General features: G+C 37.5%; 1 protein-coding gene across 7 annotated transcripts in view; it reads right to left on the bottom strand.

The window, feature by feature from the left end:
- The window catches only part of Bicd1 (BICD cargo adaptor 1), a 152,037-nt gene that overhangs the window by 79,537 nt on the left and 51,428 nt on the right, over positions 1-21,072 (bottom strand). For all 7 annotated transcript variants that reach the window (XR_003378456.1, XM_005364633.3, XM_026787894.1 and 4 more), the window contains exons 2-3: positions 13,053-13,265; positions 637-789 (exon numbers count right to left, since the gene is read on the bottom strand). Coding sequence is in view for 6 of the 7 variants with exons in the window: in XM_005364633.3 (XP_005364690.1) it covers positions 637-789; positions 13,053-13,265 (366 nt within the window). In the remaining variant the exon portion in view is untranslated. The remainder of the gene's footprint in view (positions 1-636; positions 790-13,052; positions 13,266-21,072) is intronic.

Raw genomic sequence — 21,072 nt, 5'->3', positions numbered from 1 at the left:
GGAAGGGAAGGGAAGGGAAGGGAAGGGAAGGGAAGGGAAGGGAAGGGAAGGGGACAGAAAAAAGGGAGGAAGACAGACAAGTTTTATAGAAAGATCTTAAGGGTGCTATCTGTATAAAACAAGTTAGTACACCAGCAGCAATAGGAAGTTGCCAAGTTAAATTTATTATAATTTATTATATTTGACTTACTACTAAAACAAATGATGACTAAGTTAAAACAAATTAAAATTTTGCTTACTTAATAAAACTGCATTGTAAACTATACTACTTACATTTTTTCTTATACATTTTAGCTGACATAGTAAGACAGAGAAATTCCAGCACACAAAGAAGTATAGAAAACATGACAAGTTCTTTCTTAAGAAACAAAGTATAGGGCTAAAAAGATGGCTCAGCAGTTAAAGGGCATGCGCTGCTCTTCCAGAGGACCTGACTCCAGCACCCACATCAAGGGTCTCACAAGTACCTCTAACTCAGGTTCCAAGGAGATTCCGAGTCTGTGGCTCCTGCAAGCACCTGCACTCCTGTATGTGCTCATACACACACATAAAAATAAACACTTTGAAAGAAAGGGAAGAATAAACTTCATTTATTAGAAAATGTAGATCTATCTATGGTATAACTTTAATCCTCACCTGGTTCTGTTTTAATGTGGACACCAGTTTTTGCAATGTAATATTTTCTTCTTCCAGTTCTGTGTAGTCCTGAAGGAGTCTGGTCTCCCGGAATTTATATTCTCGGATTTCATCTTTCATTCGTACTCTCTGTAGCTCCACCATCTCGTTATTCTGAAACAACAACATAAGCAATCAGTATAAAACTTCCTTACTCTGGGTTTCAGAAAATGTAGAAAAGAAACCCTGGTTGTTAGATAACAGAAAAGATTTCCTGTATTTAAATTGGCACTGCCTTTTTAGATGACAATTTAATAATATCTATCAAAATTTCTAAAGAAATCTGACATTTACCCGGGTGGTGGTGGCGCACACCTTTAATCCCAGCATTTGGGAGGCAGAGGCAGGCGGATCTCTGTGAGTTCGAGACCAGCCTGGTCTACAGAGCTAGTTCCAGGACAGGCACCAAAAACTACAGAGAAACCCTGTCTCGAAAAACAAAAACAAAAAAAAAAAGAAGAAAGAAAGAAAAAGAAAAGAAAAGAAATCTGACATTTAAAAGTCATTCTTTTTATTGAGCTATATATTTTTCCACTCCCCTCCATTCATCCCCTCCCTCTTTCTATCCTCTCCCATGACCACCATGCTCCCAATTTACTCAGGAAATCTTGTCGTTTTTTTCCTTCTGATGTAAATCCATGTATGTCTCTCTTAAGGTCCTCTTTGCTTCCTAGATTCTCTGGTGTTGTGGACTGAAAATCATTCTTAAAAACATTTTCAAAGAATTAAAAATCTAAGTAAATTCCTATTTATTCACACAAAAAATGGAAAATAGACTAAACTTTTGCTATTTGGAGTCACACTGAAATAAATTATTTTACTCTGAATTACAAAATCATTTGAAATGATAATAAATAATCAGAGGGAACATTGAAGTGTTAAAATGGAAATCTAGCTACAATGTATTATTAAATGTAAAAATAAGCTGTGGACTAGGATGTGCAGCAGAATCTCATTATGTGTCAAGATTAAGAGAGTGGACTGAAGAAATGGCTCAGGGGTTGAGAGCACTTGCTGTTCTTGTGAGGACCTGATTGGATTGCCAGGGTCCACATGGCAGCTTACAAGCATCTGTATCTCCAGTGCAGTGCATCCCATCCCTCCTTCCATCTCCACAGGCACCAGCCATGAACTCAGTGCACTTTCATATATACAGAGAAAACACTCACACATATAAAATAAAAACAATTATTTTTAAAGTAAAGATGTAGTGGCATTTCAACTGTATTTTAATAAGTAAAGACTGCTTGAAGATCTGAGAGTAAAACAATTCCACTGGTCAATGTTACAGACCAGGTTTTGGTTACACACACCTTTAACCCCAGTACCCACAATGACATGCACCTTTAATCCCAATGGCATGCACCTTTAATCCCAAGAGCCACACTAGTTGCCATAGAAATCGGGTGGTGCATACCTTTAATCCCAACAGTCCACACCTTTAATCCCAGCCCTAGAGAGGAATATAAAACAGGGGGAGGAGGACGACGGACAGCTCTCAGACACAGTCTCCTTCTGAGATTCCTGAAGGCAGGATTGCCATTTTTGGACTGAAGTAGAGGTAAGAGCCAATGGCTGGCTGTTTTGCTTTTTGGATCTTTAGGTTGAACCCCAATTTCTCTCTCTTAGTTTTTCTTAATCATGCTTCATAAAGATTTCTATTTAAATAAATAAATAAAGGGGACTTGGTATTGTGGTGCACATCTGGATTTCCAGAACTTGGGAGTGTACAGCAACGAAGATCAGGGGCTCATGGACAGATTGGTTATACAAGACCCTCTCTCAAAAACCAAAACAATAAAAATGAATAAAATTAAAAAATGAATACATGTGTAGCACACACAAACAAACTTCACTTTCATGATATAAATATATTTGTAAAAATTTTCCCCAAACTGTCAATAGTGATCATTTAGCAGGGTTAAGGTTAGGCAGATCATCACAATAAGCAAAGAGTCTATTACTTTAATTTTATAACTTATAACAAAGCAAAAATTCTCTACAAAATTCTCCATTGTTTAAAAACCCTTTTGATAGCCGGGCGGTGGTGGCGCATGCCTTTAATCCCAGCACTCGGGAGGCAGAGGCAGGCGGATCTCTGTGAGTTTGAGGCCAGCCTGGTCTACAGCCAGGACAGGAACCAAAAAGCTACGGAGAAACTCTGTCTCGAAAAATCGAAAAAATAAAAAAAATAAAAACCCTTTTGGTGACTTCCACTCCATGTATATTTATACTTTATTCCCTTTCCATCTCTGTAGAAAAAATGCATTAAATATTTAACCATGCTCATTTATGACTGATAAGACATATCACTTAAGTATGATACAGATAAGGAGTGAGGGAGAAACACTTCTTTGTGTTCATAGCTTGAGAGATAAACAGGAATCCTCAAATAAAAGGAAGTTTAGGAAATCATGTTAAAACTACACTTTTTTTTCTCCTAGGCCTCTCAGAACCTTTAAAATAGCAATGTTCATTGAGCTTGTGTATATTAACACTCTGTTATAGCAAAATACAATACGTACCACTTCCTAAATGTATTTGACCATAAGATCTTTACCTTTTTCAAGGAATATTTTAAAGAATTTATAGACCAAACATTGGAAACGAGAGCACCACATAAACAGAGAAGCATGACTTCCAGCTAGTGAGGTCCTACACAGAGGGGCTGAGAAGAACAAACCCTGCCCTCCTACAGCCTGGGGGTCAGAGGCAGCCAGATCATCACCACATCTCACAAGTCCTACAAATGACAAGTGTCACAATTCACAGATCACATATTAACTAGGCCCACCCACTCTTTTATGAAATTCTCCATCTGAACATTTTTCTAAAAGCATACGCTGGACTTTTCCAAGCACCTTTCTCCCAGCCCAAACCACAGAGCAAACAGTCTTTCAACCAAACTTTATAATACAAAGGTAACTTTACTTACTCCCCTGTAGTGTAGCACCTTCCTGCCCATCCTCCTAAGGAACCCTAAAAACAAAACAACAAAACAAAACAAAAACCTTGCCTTCTGGGGAGTTGGGGTAGTGTTGGTGAGGCACTGAGGCTTAACTTCGGACTTCGGCCATGAAGTTAGGGTTGTGAAGGAGAATTTCTGGAAAGAAGCTGTGTCTGCAAAGACCGGCTGCTTGAAACTGCACTAATGTTGAGAGTTCAGAATGCTGCAAGTGCAGAGGCTAACTAACCACCTTATCTTGGGCTACCTTCAAGACCATCAGTAGCCATTCCTTGCCCACATGGAGAGTGGTAGAACTAACACCCTGTGGCTAATAGAGAAAGAGAGAAAGGAAGGAAGGAAGGAAGGAAGGAAGGAAGGAAGGAAGGAAGGAAGGAAGGAAGGAAGGAAGGAAGGAAGGAAGGAAGGAAGGAAGACCTTTGAAATCTATTAACTAGGCAGACCACTAGCATCCACAAACCCAAAAGCTAAGAATGTCATCAGACATCATTGAACCCTAAAAAAAGATTCCTCCATCTTGCTGCAACCACCTTTCTGATGTCCCCACCAATGTAATTTAAACATGTCTTGATTGATGACTTTCTTTGGTCTGCAAAACTATAAAACTTCATAAAACCACTTCCACATTGAAACATGGAATCTGGAATAACCTAAGTCTAGTTCCTAGGGCATGATTATTCACAATGGCTCCAGAATAAGCTATCTCTTATTCCCTTTAAGATGAAAACTGTATTTAGCATTTCAAAAGTGTCTGATGACACAATGTAGAACTCTGAAAATGATCCATTTTTCACCAAAGGAATGACCTGAATGAGAGTCAGTAATCTGCCAGAAACTATTGAGTCCAGGCTTCTTGATGTTATTTCCTCAGATGGGTTGTTAGCTCTTCCTGTGGCCCTTGGACCTCTCTTGCTTTGGTTAACAATCTACTTGTTTATTCTGAGCAAGTAAATTTAGGATCCTAATAGGACATATGCCTTTTGAGTCTACTTCCAAAGCTCTTGGTTTAAGGTATTTAGTTCATTCGTTTGCTTTGAAATCACTTTGGTCTAGAAACTTAGTTATGTTTGGTTTGTTTGTTTCATCCAGATCTCGAAAGGCATTTTGAATTTTGTTCAAAATTGGAACTTTAAAGGCTGTTTGTTTTTGTTTTGTCTTCAAAATATTTTGATTTATTATCTTTTGAGATTTGTCTCTTGACACATAAAATTTGGGGTAACCTTTATCTGTGTTAACAGACCATGATCACTCAAAATGGCTCCATAATAAATTATCTTTTATTTTCTTTAAGAAGAGAGCTGTGTTTCTTTGTGTGCATGTCATTGAGGCTAATAAACCTCTTGCCCAAAGTGACTTAGCCCCCCCTTCCCTCTTCCTTGCCCTCCCTCCTCTTCTTGACCTACTTAAAAACAGGGTAGATGAGGTATACCACAAAGCTAGCCAACCATGATTTAAATAATGACATAAAATTAAAATATAAAAAGTTTAGACAAGATAATCAGGTCCTGTGAAGGAGTTCAGGACATGCCATATTTACATCTTGAATCCCAGCACTGGGGAGGTGAAAACAGGAGCAAAATGGCTGGATAGAGGAGGAATATAAAGGGGAAGAGACAAGAGCTCATGGAGTCTGAGGTTTGGTGGAAACACAGTGCAGTCTAGGCAGTCTGAGGATTGTTTCTTCAGTCTGAGCACTGGCAGAGTTAAAAGGTCTCTCTAGTGGCTTACTGCACTGTTTCTCTGGTCTTCAGCTTTAACCCCTAACTCTGGGTTTTTGTTATTTGTGCTACACCTATCTCTCAATGACAATGTAGATTAGTGTTAAAATAATTTCCTAGCATTTGCAGGGTCTTAGGTTCAATCCCAGTAACACACATGTGTGCACAGGTGCGCGTGTGCGCACACACACACGCACACTCACACACACACACACACACGCACACGCACACACACACACCCCCACACACACACACGCACACACACACGCACACACACGCACACGCACACACACACACGCGCACGCACACGCACATACACACGCACACACACACACACACGCACACACACACACGCACAAAGGTAGAAGGAAAGAGAGAGAAAAGGAGGGGAGGAATGAAGGAGGGAGGGAGGGAGGGAGGACATGGTAGCTCCAACTTCAATATGTATTGAAAAGATAGCCACTTTCACTATCTTCACTTGTCATCCTGGTTTAACCACAATCTTCTCACATCTGGATAAGCTACTTATCACTTTAAACTTGAGGATTCACTCCAACACATTTATGTCACTCTTTTGCTCAGTGCCTTCCAGTGACTCTCCAGCTAATGCAAACACCTGTGAATCCAGCTCCACAGCATCAACATTGTCTTCTAGACTCCACAGGTGCTTGCACCTACATGGTACACATAATTCATGCAAGCAAACACATACACATAATTTAATCAAACAAACCTTTTTAAATGTTCTTAAACCAGACATCAAAAGCATTCTTTTTTTCTTTGTCTCTCTATCTCTATTTCTCTGTCTATCTTTATCTCTCCTTTGTCTCTCTATCTCTCTTTCTCTGTCTATCTTTATCTCTCCTTTGTCTCTCTATCTCCCTCTCTCTCTCTATCTTTATCTCTCCTTTGTCTCTCTCTTTCCCTCTCTCTCTCCCTTTCCTCCTATCCCTCTGAATTGGATCTAAGGCACTGCACATGCTAAGCAAGTGTTGTACCACTGAGCTGTATGGCACCCATACCACATAATAAATTGGTTTTTTATATACATCACAATGAAAATTATTTTGCTCTGTACTATAGTTTGGATATGGTTTGTTTCACAAGGACATGTGTTGAATGTTTGGTCCTCCGTGTGACAGTTTTAGGAAGGGGGAGACACTTAAGTGATGGGCATAGAAGGAGATCCTTAGGTTAGTTGGAGGTGTGCCCTCAGAAGGGATTATAGGAACAAAATACTTCTGGCTTCCTGTTTGAAGATGTAAACCCTCTCTCTTATAGAAATTCCTATCCAGAGCTGAGCTGACATGCCCTTGAATCTCCAGAACTGTAAACTGATTTTCCTTTTTTTTTACAAAATAACCTATCTAGGATACTTCATTATAGTATCAAAACACAGTATCTCAAGATGGAAAATGATTATTTTATTTAATTTTTTTATATTCATGGATGTTTTGCCTGCATGTATGTATGCATACCACTAATATGCCTGGTACCACAGAGGCCAAAAGGGGGTACTGGAACTGAAGTTACAGATGCTTGCTTGCTTGCTTGCTTGCTTGGTGTAGGAGGGTCTTCTTTCTATGTGCTGCTTTCATTGGTCAAATAAAGAAACTGCCTAGGCCTTTTATAGGGCAGAACTTAGATAGGCGGGGAAGACAGGACTTGGAGGAAAAAGACAGTGTGGCAGACGCCATGGCTTTCCTCTCCAAGATGAACGCTGGTTAGACTCAGGCCGGTAAGCCACAGTCAAGTGGCAATACACATTAATGGAGATGGGTTAAATGAATATATAAGAGTTAGCCAATAAGAGGTTAAAACTAATAGGCCAGGCAGTAATTTAATTAATACGATTTCCGTGTGGTTATTTCGGGGGTTAAGCAGCCGGACGCCGGGAACACAGCCCGCTGCTCCCTTCTACTACACTTGCTAGTCACCATGTGGGTTCTGGGAATCAAAGCCAGGTCCTCTAGGAGAGTAGCCAAGCTATCAAACTCTGAGCCATATGCCCAGCCCCCAAAGAGATGTTTTTTAAGTAAATGAAAAGACAAGTTGCATAGTGGGTGAAAATGTTTGCAAATCATATATCTGATGAAGAACTTATACCCAAAATACATACAGAATTTTCAACTTTAACTTAAAGAAAAAAAATCAAATAAACTAGGTAAGAGTCTTGAAAAGACACTAAATAGTATACATGAAGGGCAAATAAGCACAAGAAAAATATCCAACGTTAACATCCATTGAGAAAATTAAAATCACAAAAACTAGTATATCACTACCTATTAGAATATATATAATGAAAAATACTGACAATATTGAATACTGGAAATGACAGAGGGAAACAGAATCTCTTATATAAAACTTTAATAGCAATATAAAATGTAGTCACTGTTATTCAGATGAGCTCTCACTCTTCTGAGAGAAAGAAAAGCATGTGCTGACTTATTTTCTTTTCCTACTGCTGTGACAAAATATCCTACAAAAGGAACATACGGGAAGAAAAGTTTGTTTTTACTTATAGTTCAAAGGTACAATCCATCAATGTGGCAAGAGCTTGGAGCAGCTAGTCACATCACATACACAATCAGGAAGCAGCGAATGATGAACCTTGTGTTCAGCGCATTTTGTCTATTTATACAGCAGACTTCCAGTCTAAAGCAAGGTACTACCCTTATGGATGAGTCTTCTCAGCTCAGTTAACTCAGTCAAGATAGTCTGCAATATGCCCATCACACAATCTATTCTAGAGGTCAAATTGGCAATTCTAATTAAATATCATTTTTGCTCATAAAAAATATAAATGTACATGAATATGTACAGTAGCTCTTTATTCATAGCCACCAAAACCTGGAGAAACAAAAAGCTGACAAATAGGGCAAGTAATTAAACAAACTGTAATATGTCAATAAAGTAGAATAATACCAGCTATAAAAAGGAACAAACTTGATGTTGATATATACAATTTAGATGAATCTCAGAGGCATTATGAAAAATTATACAAAAAAAGGATTCAATCTTAAAAAGTGCAGACTAAATGACCTTCTTGAAAAGAAAAAAAAACTATAGTCAAAGAAGACAGATCATTTGTTTTTAAAGGCATCTGCCTAGCTTACTACAGACATTAAAAATATTGAATGGATAAACAAATGAAAAACTGAAACAAAAGGATTAAAACTGAATTGAATGTACAAGAAGAATACATAGGTCCAATGGTTTGTATTTGTAAGGATCGTCAACAAAGGTAAATATAATCAGTGAAAACTTTTTTTTAACACATTGCAAACAGATGTCACAAAACTGCTAAAAAGAATGGCCAGGGTGCTGACCCAAGACCACAGAGTGTGACGGAGTGCCAATGGCTCTAGATACGCACATTCTGCGGGGATTTTAAGACGGTTTTGCCAAAATACTTCTTGGGAATAGGCTAAATCTGTCCACACAAATATAAAACTAAGAAAGTTATTTTCTGTAGATTCAGAAACTATAAATACAGCTGGTGAAACACAGAGAACCTTCTTCATTTAACCTCAGAGTAACAATTAGAGTGGCCAGACACTAGCAAGAGCCTTGGGAGGGAGGCAAGAGATAGAAAATGAGAGCTACTTTCAAACCTTTATTACAGCAGGCATTTTAAAAGGGTCTATTTGTTAGTATTATCATCTCCTTGCTGAAAAGAAAGACCTTACCCAATACGACGAGCCATGTGTTAAAGAGGTGGTCTATAGCTTGGCACTATTGGGAGGCAGCAGAAAGGTTAAGAAGTAGGCTGTTGTGGGATATTTCCAGTCTGAGAAGCCTGCCTTAAATGGAACAGTGGAGCCCCAGCCTCTTGTTCTCTGTTTGTATAAAGATTGTAGTGAGTTCTAGCTTGTTCTGCCATGCGTTCTCTACCATGATGTGCTGTCTCACCAAACACAACAGGACCTTTTGATATGGACTAAAATTCCCAAAATTCAAGTCAAAATAAATCCTTTATCTTTGTAAGTTGACTCTCTCAAGTGTTTATTACAGCAACTGGAAAGCTGATGACAAAGGAAACAACTTGCCCAGATCACATTGTTGGTAGGTGGTACAGCAGCTATTTGAGTCCAGGGATGGACAATCCCTAAAACACATTCTTTTAGCTGAACCTATTTTTTGTTTGTTTGTTTGTTTGTTTTTGGTTTTTCGAGACAGGGTTTCTCTGTAGCTTTGGAGCCTGTCATGGAACTAGCTCTTGTAGATCAGGCTGGCCTTGAACTCACAAAGATCCGCTTGCCTCTGCTGGGATTAAAGGCATGTACCACCACTGCCCAGTTTAGTTTAACTTAATTTTTTAAGATTCAATAAAAATCATTTCTAAAATAATCTGTTTATATCAAGCACTGTCCTGAAGCTGTAAATACCAAAATAAGTAACAAATAAAACATGCTTTTACTTGAAAAAAAAAAAACTTGTTAATTTATTATATATTCTGTAGAATGCCATAGGTATCTAATAGAGATATATCCTTTAGGGGATGTCAGAGAATTATTGTCCTGGAAAGAGTCATTACCAAATTACTACTAAGGTGCCTTCTCGGCCTATGGCTCTATGGGTATGGACTCCTTGAATTGGAACAGATGTAGATATAATATATTTCTGGAAGCTGAGGCACTGATATATTACAAAACTTAATTATATATTCTAGAGAAGGGAAAATGAAATTTTAATGTGGCTTTAAAAACATAGGGATAAGGCAGCATTTGAAATACAGCTGTCGGGAATTGAACTCAGGACCTTTGGAAGAACAGGCGATGCTCTTAACCACTGATCTATCTCTCCAGCCCCTGAAATACAACTGTCATATCCTATTAAAACCGTAATAAAGTCCCAACAAACTACAAATTTAGCTATTATCTAATCCTAGCCCTACTGTTACATCAGAATACCATAGATTTGAAAGATTGTAAAGAAAAAAAATCTCATAGTTCTGGAGGAAGTCTAAATAAAATTAAGGCACCACCATGGATGATATCTAGTAAGAGCTACTTTCTGCTTCCAAGGTAGAGCCCTTTTCTAAATAGATTTACTTTATTTTTAGTTATGTTTATGCATGTCGGTCTGCATATGGATATGCACATGTGAGAATAGCTGAGGGTTGGATCGGGAGTGCCAGCTGATTATAAGGTGGGTTCTGGGAATCAAGTGTGAGTCATCTCCAAGATGCAACCTTCTTGCTGTGTTGTCGAGAGGGAAGGGCTGCTGCTTTAATAAAGATAAGGAGATTAAAACATCTTATCTAGTTCCTTTTATCCTATTCTTGAGCTCTTTTTTACTCAAGACTTCATCATCTCTTCAAGGACCCTCCTCTTAATACAATGACATTAATGATTAAGTTTTAATATATGAATTTGAGGGAGACACATTCAGACCTTAACAGCTATGGTACTGTAATAGTTTCTCTTGAATGTCAACTTATCCGAATTCTGAATATCTTAGGAGAAAAAAAGTCATGATGTTACAGTAAAGGCATTTCCAAAGAAATTAAAATAAAGTAGGAAGACCCACCCTGAATGTGGGTAACAACATCCACAAATGAATAAAGCCAGCCCCACCCTCTTCCTTATGTAGATACAATGTGGCCAGGCACCTTCCCATGATAGACTGAACCTTCAAGTTCTTAGCCAAATCCTCTCTTCTTAAAATGATTTTGACAGGTATTTTGTTACAGTAGCAAGAAAAGTAACTTATACATAAAATTAGTACAAAGTACTGGGGCTCTTGCTAAATCTGACCATGCGGTTCTTAGGCTTCTGGAAATGGTTTGTGAAAGAAATGAGCAAGAGTTTAAAGACGCAACCGAGAGAAGCTGTGACACGCATGAAGAGGTCAAAGGGCAACTTTCCAGTCAGTTCTCTTCTTCCACCTTTACATGGTTCCAGAAATTGAACTCAGATTGTAAGGCTTGTGTAGTAAGCACTTTTACACACTGAGACATCTTACTAGCCCAAAAGTCTAATTATCTAATTTTATAGTTTAAGCAATGTAGATGTGGGGTTAATTTATTACAAAACAAGTGTTCCATAATAATCTTTAAATGAATCTATTTAGGCTATACTCAATATGTTAGACCTAAAAGAGGAGATAAAAACATGAAATTCAAACTTATTTACCAATGCTCTACTTAGATACTACATAAATTCACCCACCTCTGTGTTTTTATCAAAGTGATGCTGGTCAAAATAAAATGGGAATTTGACTTATATCACTCATTATGTAGCATTACCTGTAATTTGATTAAAATTATCCACTATCAAGCCAGGTGGTGGTAGCACATGCCTTTAATCCCAGCGCTTGGAATACAGAGGCAGGTGGATCTCTCTGAGTTCAAAGCCAGCCTGGTCTACACAGAGGGTTCCAGGACAGCCAGGGCTGTTACACAAAGAAACCCTGTCTCGAAAAAACAAAAAACAAAAAACAAAACAAAACAAAACAAAACAGGATTATCTGTTATCTCCTAATTGGTTTCTGGATTTAAGCGATAATTTTTTTTCTTTATATTCCCTTTACTTTCAAAAATATTTTAAATAATTTAACATTAAAAATACATATACATTAAGGCTAATAAAAAATGGGGTCAGTGGGATGGCAAGTATACTTGACACTAAGCCTGAAAATCTGAGTTGATACCTAGGTCACTCACGTGGTAGAAAGAGAGAACCTAGTCCTGCAAGTTTCCTCTGACCTCCATTGTAGAACAAGTGTGTGTGCACAAACACACACACACAGCATAAATAAATACTAAAGGTTAATAAAAATAAAAACTTGTTTAAAGGGTAAAGGGAATTATATGAAAACTGAGACTTTTTACAGTTAAGCATAAGAAGATTTTTAATGATCAAAACAGAAATAGAAATATACAGTGATTCCTTCTGTCTACCTTAAATTGCAACCAAGAGGTTTCAAGATGATAAACTGAAGATTAATGTGTTTTTTTATTTATTTTTGCTGTTTTATTTGGGGTTTGTTTCTTTCTTTTGGTTTGTGTTTGAGGCAAAGTCTTACAACATAGCCCAGGCTGGTCTGGGAAGCTCCCCAGATGCAATTACCACAGGGGCACATCATCACACATGGCTAGCTAATGTTTTTTAATGTACGAATACAGACCTATATAATGAGTAATAACTTCAACAATATTTTATGAAGGATGCACAAAGTTACTAATGATAACAGCATTTGTTTATTATGGGCCAGAAATATAGCAATATAACTTTTTAAAAAAGCTTACACATAAATGAACATAATACTAAAACTAGTAGCAGAGTTAAGACCAGAATACTATTTTCCTAAAACTTAATTCAACAATTTTCCCATTATGGTACCCTACAATTATATTTAGATGAGGTTTGTAACACACATGCATGTATACATAAGGTCACAGTTCACACACAACACCTAAGTGTATATGCCTTTATCATTATCAGTAATACTATGGAAACAAGATTAATCATTTTATTAAATAAATACAATACTGTTAATTCAATTGTTACATTCACACAGCATCTATCAAACTAAGGACTTGCCAAATTTTGTTTACCCTTATCTGTGATGGTTGATTTTGATTGTTAACTTAATTGTAGTAAAAAGACATAGGGGAGTGTCTCTGTGGGGAAATTTCTAAAGACAAACAGATCCTGAAAGACAACTCTTAAAGGGAATGGTTTGTTTACCTCCTTCAGTTCCTGCACAACAGCTGTGAGCCTCTCATTTTCTGCCTGGACATTTGTGACCACAGCCCGGCTCTGCTTCAGCTCATTCTGCATCTCCAAGATCTTGTTTAGATAATAAGCTTCCTTGGATGCAGACTCCTGTAGAAGTGTTTCCTCCCGAGTCTCTCCGTCCTCAGCCACTTTACGATGAATAGAGAAAGATTGCCCAAATGCCTGCAGAGGATTTCGAAAGAGAAAGAGTAAAAAATGAAAAACACCTCAAGATTGTTGAACAGCATTAGACAGATGCTTTATTTGGCTTTGTTTATAAGAAAAGCTATTCTGATATGATAAAAGGGCTGAGAAAGAAATCAGAGAAACATCATCCTTCACAATAGCTACAACTATCATAAAATATCTCAGAGTAACTCTAAACAAACAAGTATAAGACTTGTATGACAATAACTTTAAATCTTTGAAGAAAGAAATTAAAGAAGACACCAGAAAGTGGAAAGATCTCCCGTACTCTTGGGTAGGTAGAATTAACATAGTAAAAATGGCAATCTTACCAAAAGCAATCTACAGATTCAACGCAATGTCCAGAAAAATCCCAGCAAAATTCTTCATAGACTTCGAAAGAACGGTACTCAACTTCATATGGAAGAGCATAAAAACCAGGATAGCCAAAACAATCCTGTACAATAAAAGAACTTCTAGAGGCATCACAATCCCTGACTTCAAACTCTACTACAGAGCTACAGTACTGAAAACAGCCTGGTATTGGCATAAGAACAGACAGGGGGACCAATGGAACCAAATTGAAGACCCGAATATTAATTCACACACCTTTGAACACCTGATTTTTGACAAAGAAGCAAAAAGTATCAAATGGAAAAAAAAAGGAAGAATATTTAACAAATGGTGTTGGCATAAGTGGACATCAACATATAGAAGAATGAAAATAGACCCATATCTATCACCATGCACAAAACTCAAGTCCAAATGGATCAAAGACCTCAACATAAAGCCAGCCACATTGAACCTTATAGAAGAGAAAGTAGAAAGTACTCTTGAATGCATTGGCACAGGAGACCACTTCCTAAATATAACCCCAGGAGCACAGACACTGAGAGAAACAATTAATAAATGGGACCTCCTGAAACCGAAAAGCTTCTGTAAGGCAAAGGACATGGTCAACAAGACAAAACAACAGCCTACAGAATGGGAAAAGATCTTCACTAACCCCACATCAGTCAGAGGTCTGATCTCCAAAACATACAAACAACTCAAGAAATTGGTCATTCAAAGAACAAATAATCCAATAAAAAAAAATGAGTGCAGACCTAAATAAACAGAGAACTCTCAACAGAGGAATCTAAAATGTCTGAAAGACATTTAAGGAAATGTTCAACATCCTTAGTCATCAGAGAAATGCAAATCAAAACAACTCTGAGATTCCATCTTACACCTGTAAGAATGACCAAGATCAAAAACACTGATGACAACTTATGCTGGAGAGGTTGTGGGGTAAAGGGAACACTCCTGCATTGCTGGTGGGAATGCAAGCTGGTACAACCCCTTTGGATGTCAGTGTGGTGATTTCTCAGAAAATTAGGAAACAACCTTCTTCAAGACCCAGTAATACCACTTTTGGGTATATATCCAAAGGATGCTCAATCATACCACAAGGATATGTGCTCAACTATATTCATAGCAGCTTTGTTTGTCATAGCCAGACCTGGAAACAACCTAAATGCCCCTTGACCAAAAAATGGATAAGGAAAATGTGGTACATTTACACAATGGAGTACTACACAGCAGAAAAAAATAGCGACATCTTGAATTTTGCAAGCAAATGGATGGAGCTAAAAAACATCATTTTGAGTGAGGTAACCCAGACACAGAAAGGCAATTATCACATGTACGCACTCATGAGTGGTTTTTAAACATAATGCAAAGAAAGCCAGCCTACAAATCATAATCCCAGAGAATTTAGACAACAATGGGGACACTAAGAGAGACTTACATAGATCGAATCTACATGGGAAGTAGAAAAAGACAAGAGCTCCTGAGTAAATTGGGAGCATGAGGACCTTGGGAGAGGGCTGAAGGGGAAGGGAGAGGCAGGGAGGGGAGCAGAGAAAAATGTAGATCTCAATAAAAATCAATTTAAAAGACATTTTTAAAAGAATGGCTACTCTGAAATACTTCTAGGTACAAAAAATAAAATAATAAAGTCCCCTTACTGACAAGAAACGTATGTTACTACTGCATCCCTAGGATTACCATGCCATGGTGACCGGTGTCATTCATGAGCATCATAGCTGGGTAGCACTGTTGGTTGCTTCCTGCCTTTGGAAGATTGCATGGTGTTTTCTGGTACCATGAAATCTAGTCCTCAGGGAGGAGGATTTCAAATAAGTTCCAAATCAGAGGTCTCTGGGATCTGTGTCTGAAGTGCCTTGTTTCCTGGAGAAAGTATTGTTAGCCCAGATGGGAAATTTTCACTTAAACTATCTATGTATATTTATACAAAGACTTACTATGTTACAGGAACGTTCAGTTAACTAGTTAACAGTACGAGTCCTTATGACTTTTTCAGACAGTCTTACTATTATTTTACCTTTCTTTTGTTACCATCCTTCCCACTGCCTAATTAGAGCCTCCCACGTTTTCTGTTTCCTCTGTCTGATCACTTGTCCTCTTCCTACTGTTACCCCACTCTGCACCTTGGCAATGGTGTCTTTTTATTTTCCTGATTTCTGCAGTTACTCCAAGATATGTACTTATATCTGAAGATTTGGACACTAGAGAACATGTGACATTTGTCTTTCTGAGTATGGGTTACCTCTCACAGTATGATCTTTCCTAGTTCCATCCATTTACCTGAAAAGTTCACGTTTTCATTTTTTCTTACAGCTGAATAGTATTCCATAGTGTATATGTAACATATTTTCATTGCCCATTCTTCAGCTGAAGGACATTTACAGTTGTTTCCATTTCCTGGTTATTGTCACTAGAACATGGTTGAGCAAGTATCTGTGAAGTAGAATATCAAGTTCTTTGGCATAAACCAGGAAAAGGTATAGGTGAGTCAAATGTTAAGTTTATTTTTAGCTTTTTGATAATGCTCCAGAGTGGCTGGGCCACTTTGCAGTTCTGGCAACAAGGAATAAGGGTTCTCTTTTCTCTACATCCCCTGCAGCTTCTGTTGTTGGTATTTGTTATTCTGACAGGGATAAGATGAAATCTTGAAGTTGTTTTGATTTGTATTTCACTAATTATTAGAGATGAACAATTTCTGAGGCATTTCTTAGCATTTAATTTTTCTTTATCTTTTTTGAACCATCTATTCTGGTCTCAGGCCCATTTTTTTTAAATGAGTCATTTGTTTTCTTTATTTAAAGGTGGTTTTTGTTTGCTTGCTTGCTTGCTTTTGTTATTGTGATTTAGTCCTTTGGGTTTTTTTTTTTTTAGTTCTTTACATATCCTGTATGTTCTCAGACATATAGCTGACACAGATCCTTTCCCATTCTTGGGCTTCCTCTTCACTTCACTGACTGTTTCTTTAACTGTACAGAAGCTTTTTAGTTTTATGAAGTAGAACTTTGTCAACTGTTGGTCTTAATTCTTGGGAAAATGGACTTCAATTTAGAAAGTTTTTCCTATACCTATATCATGTAGGATATTGCCTATATTTTATTATAGCTGTTTCAGTGTTTAGGGTTACTCAGTTAGGTCTTTGATGTGTTTGCTTTAATCGCCCATCAATCCCAGTTGGGTTTCCAGGACATAGACACATAGGCCACAGGCATGTAGCTAACAAAAACTTATCTAATCTATGTTTAAAGCTTTATATTAAAACCACTTTATGGTTTTAATGCAGAATGTTCACAATTGGCTCATGTGTTTGAAAACTTGGTCCCTAGTGAGTGGCATTGTTTGGGAAGCTTATGGAGTTTCTAGTAAGTAGAATCTCATTAGTGCAAATGTCATCTCTGAAGTATCAAGTTTCTACTGCCCGAGTCTTCTCTGCTTCCTGATTCTGCAGAGATATAACAAGCAGTAGCCTCAAGTTCTGGTCAGTACCAAAAGGCACCACCATGCCTTCTTTCACTTGAAGGACATCTCCTCAAACTGCAAGATAGAATAAACCCTTCCTTCCTTAAGCTGTTTCCATTGGGTATTCTTCACGTCTATGAAGAAAGTAACTATTACAAACACTAAACACATTTCTTGACTTGAAGATTGTATCCTAAACTTTATATATAACAATGAAAATCAAAATTTGAAAGACAACTTTTCCCACAATTCACTTATTTGTAAAATTTCACACACACACACACACACACACACACACACACACAAAGTCCTAGCTTCTTCACCTTGCTCCTCTAGAAGTTCTAAGGTCCTTTGCTATTTTGAAACAAATTGTCACTAGGTCTTTAGAAAGGATGGAAGGTGACCTTCCATAAGACATCTTATTTATCATCAGTATTCAAAGTCATACAGTAGCAAGAAATCAATGTACCATGAACTAAAACAAATACATGTTTTCTCCTTGCAAAGCATTGTATTAAAGTTCATCAAAGACACACATTTCAAAGCATACTAAAATGTCAGCTTTCTTCAGCAGTCCTACAACAGCATCAATACTATGATTTTTAAACTACTATCAAAACGTTAAAGGATGTATAAAACATAAAAATAAAATTAGCCATCATGCAGCACAATGTTAACAATGTCCAAGAATTGTTAGTAAGTTTGGGCCCAGCCTGGGTCACAGAGCAAAACCTTGTGCCATTAGTTAATTAATTTCCAATATTGGTGTCTTTGATCTTAGTCATTCTGACTGGTGTAAGATGGTCTCTCAGTCATTTTGACTTGTATTTCCCTGATGGCTAAGCATGTTGAACATTTCCTTAAGTGTCTTTCAGCCATTTGAGATTCTTCTGTTGAGAATTCTCTGTTTAGATATGTACCCCATTTTTTAATTGGATCATTTGGAATTTTGATGGCCTTGCCCTGTAGTCAGATTGATGACTATCTTAAATGTCACCATAGAACTTTCATCCAGCAACTGATGGAGGCAGGGACAGAGACCCATAGTGAAGGACTGGGTTGAGCTCCCAAAGTCCAGATGAAGAGTGGGAGGAGTGAGACTATGAGCAAAGAGGTCAAGACTATAATGGGGACACCCACTGAAACAGTTTACCTGAGCTATTGGGAACTCACTAACTCCAACAGGACGGGGCAGGAACCAGCATGGGACCAAGCTAGACCCTCTGAATATAGGTGACAGGTGTATGGCTGGAGCAGACTGCAGGGCCACTGGCAGTGGCACCAGGAATTTCTCCCTGCTGCTGGTACTGGCTTTTTGGAACCCATTCTCTTTGAATGGATACCTTGCTCAGCCTGGTCCTTCCTCAGAGCAATGTGCCTTGCCCTCTCTGGGGAGTGGATATGGAGTGGGATGGGAGAAAGGCGGAGGGAATGGGAGGAGGAGAGGGAGGGGGAACTGGGATTGGCATGTTAAGTGTAAAAAGGTAGTTTGTTTTCTTTTTAAAAAAATAAAATAAAAAAGTAGGGAAAAAAAGGAAAAACAAATATTGACTGAAAGTTATGATTAATTATAAAAATGCCTTTAATTCTGTAGTTTCAGCTTTTTTATTTCCTCAAATCAATTTCTAAAAGTTTTATGAGTCTGTATACTACAAATCTCCTATGTCAATAAATTTTTTATACATAGTACCAGACCGTGGGGACTTCCTGCAAGGAGCCTCACCCTTACAAGGGAACTATATGCTCAGAGCATAAACTTTTATATAAGAAAAATAAATAAAACTACCACACATTTTACACACAGTAACACAAACCCAAAGTTCCACCTACTCAAAAATTGAGGGAGGAAAATCCCTTCAGTCAAAGAGCTGGTGTAGGAGGTCATTCTGTATTTGTGTTGCTTTCATTGGTTGAATAAAGAAACGGCCTTGGCCTTTTGATAGGGAAGGATTTAATTGGGTGGAGTAGACAGAACAGAATGCTGGGAAGAAGAGCAGTATGGCAGACGCCATGGGTCATAGGTTAGACTCTTGCCAGTAAGGCACAGTCAAGTGGTGATACACATTATTAGAAATGGGTTGAATCAAGATGTGGGAGTGAGCCAATAAGAGGCTAGAGCTTATGGGCCAAGCAGTAATTTAATTAATACAGTTTCTGTGTGGTTATTTCGGGGCTAAGCTAGCCGGGCAGGACGTAGCCAGCCCGCTCCTCCTTACTACAAAGAGTGTAACCTAGAATGAGCATCATAGCAAGATCTATAAAATTTTAATCTCACAAAAGGAACCATATCAAGTGTGCCGCACACCAAAAAAAAAAAAATCAAAAGGGCACATTCAGCATTTACCACTACTTGATATTTTGGCATAAATTCAGTTTTCACATTGGCAAATAATTAAAAGCAACTGCATTGAGAGACTTGGTAAATAGACTGCGTATTAGAGCAATCACATCGCACATTGAAGATGTGCATACAGGTCAGCAGATTACTTCTCAATAATTTACAGACACTCCTCAATCGTGTTTTGTTATATATAAATACGGAGAAATTTTAATTGCACTAAAATCACATAAATCAATTTTCCTGTTAGAACAAGTAAATTCTACTTAAAAACAACAGTTGCTAAGAAAATCTAATTATATTTTAAAACCTAGTTATGAAAAATTATATTTTGACAGAATCTATAACTTAGCTAAATTTTAAAATGCACTGAAAATGCAATCTTTCATATATACTGTTATGATAATCGCCTGCCTTGTTGCATTACTATACATAAAAATAAATGTCTTTTGATAATTTCCAATGGTTATATATGTTAATAAGACAAAAATCAAAATCAAGATTAAGCTATTTATATTTTGTCAGAATTAGTATACACCATGACATTAAGCACAACAAATTAGTACAAAATAACAATTTATTTGAAGTATATTGCTTTCTGTAATCAAAATCATATACATCAAATCGTATATATTTAATAGAACATGTTACCCTACACAAATAAAAAAATTTAGTTTAACATTTCTATAGAAATAAGGTTGCTAATTTTTTGTATTAAAAAATAGGAGAAGGTCTGGAGACTTGAGAGATGGCTCAGCAGTTAAGGACATTTGTTTTTACAGAGGACCCAGGTTCGATTCCTGCCGGTGGTCATGTCAGAGAAGTAGCAATCAGCAATAGAGTTTATGGAGTCCAATCCACCAAATAGCAAATCTGCAAAGACTAAACAAAGCTCCAGCAGGATTGTCTCTGAAATGCCCCCTTGCTTTTGCTGTGCCTCTTCCTGCTTGCTGCTGCCCTGTTCCTGCTGTATTTGGCAGGGAATGATTACTATGTGAAAGCATCCCATTTTATCTAATATAGTGTGATTGTTTCATGGGAAAATCCCAGTGCTCACAGGGCAATTTATTTACAGATCGTACTGAAGATGATTCTTATAAGAGCAAGGGTGATTAGTTAGACCTGTGATTTAACTGGACTTTGTGAGTTGATCTAACAGATACAGGTGGTTAGGACAGTTAGTAAAGATTAAGAAAATGGTTTAGGTTATTCTGCCAATTGCTCCAAAAATAAATATAAAAAAAGGCAAAAATAAACTAGAAGTTACCTTCCCCTTTGTTAAATGTGAGATTTGCAGAGGATGGAAAATAACAACAAGGAAGTTTCATGCATTATAGACCCATGAAGTCTGTTGAGGAAAAACAGGCAGATGATTAAAGAAAGCAATCATGTCCCTACACCTAAGGTTAGTCCTGAGTTCCTTTGTCATGTAGCTTACAGAATTTATCACAGGTCTCATAAGCACCTTGAAAAAACAAAGTTGTGAAAGAAAATTAAATGACCCTATTGTGTGTAAAGAAAAACTGACTGCTAGCTAGACCACTTGAGTAAAGTTTTATTGGAATCTACTACACTGAAACTCCAAACAGTTGCCTGCCAGTACAAAAATAACTGGCTAAAATATATTTAGATTGCTTAAAA

Source organism: Microtus ochrogaster (genome assembly GCF_000317375.1).
Source record: "Microtus ochrogaster isolate Prairie Vole_2 chromosome 14 unlocalized genomic scaffold, MicOch1.0 chr14_random_2, whole genome shotgun sequence".
Lineage (NCBI taxonomy): Eukaryota > Metazoa > Chordata > Mammalia > Rodentia > Cricetidae > Microtus > Microtus ochrogaster.
This window is presented reverse-complemented; position numbering and strand designations above follow the sequence as displayed.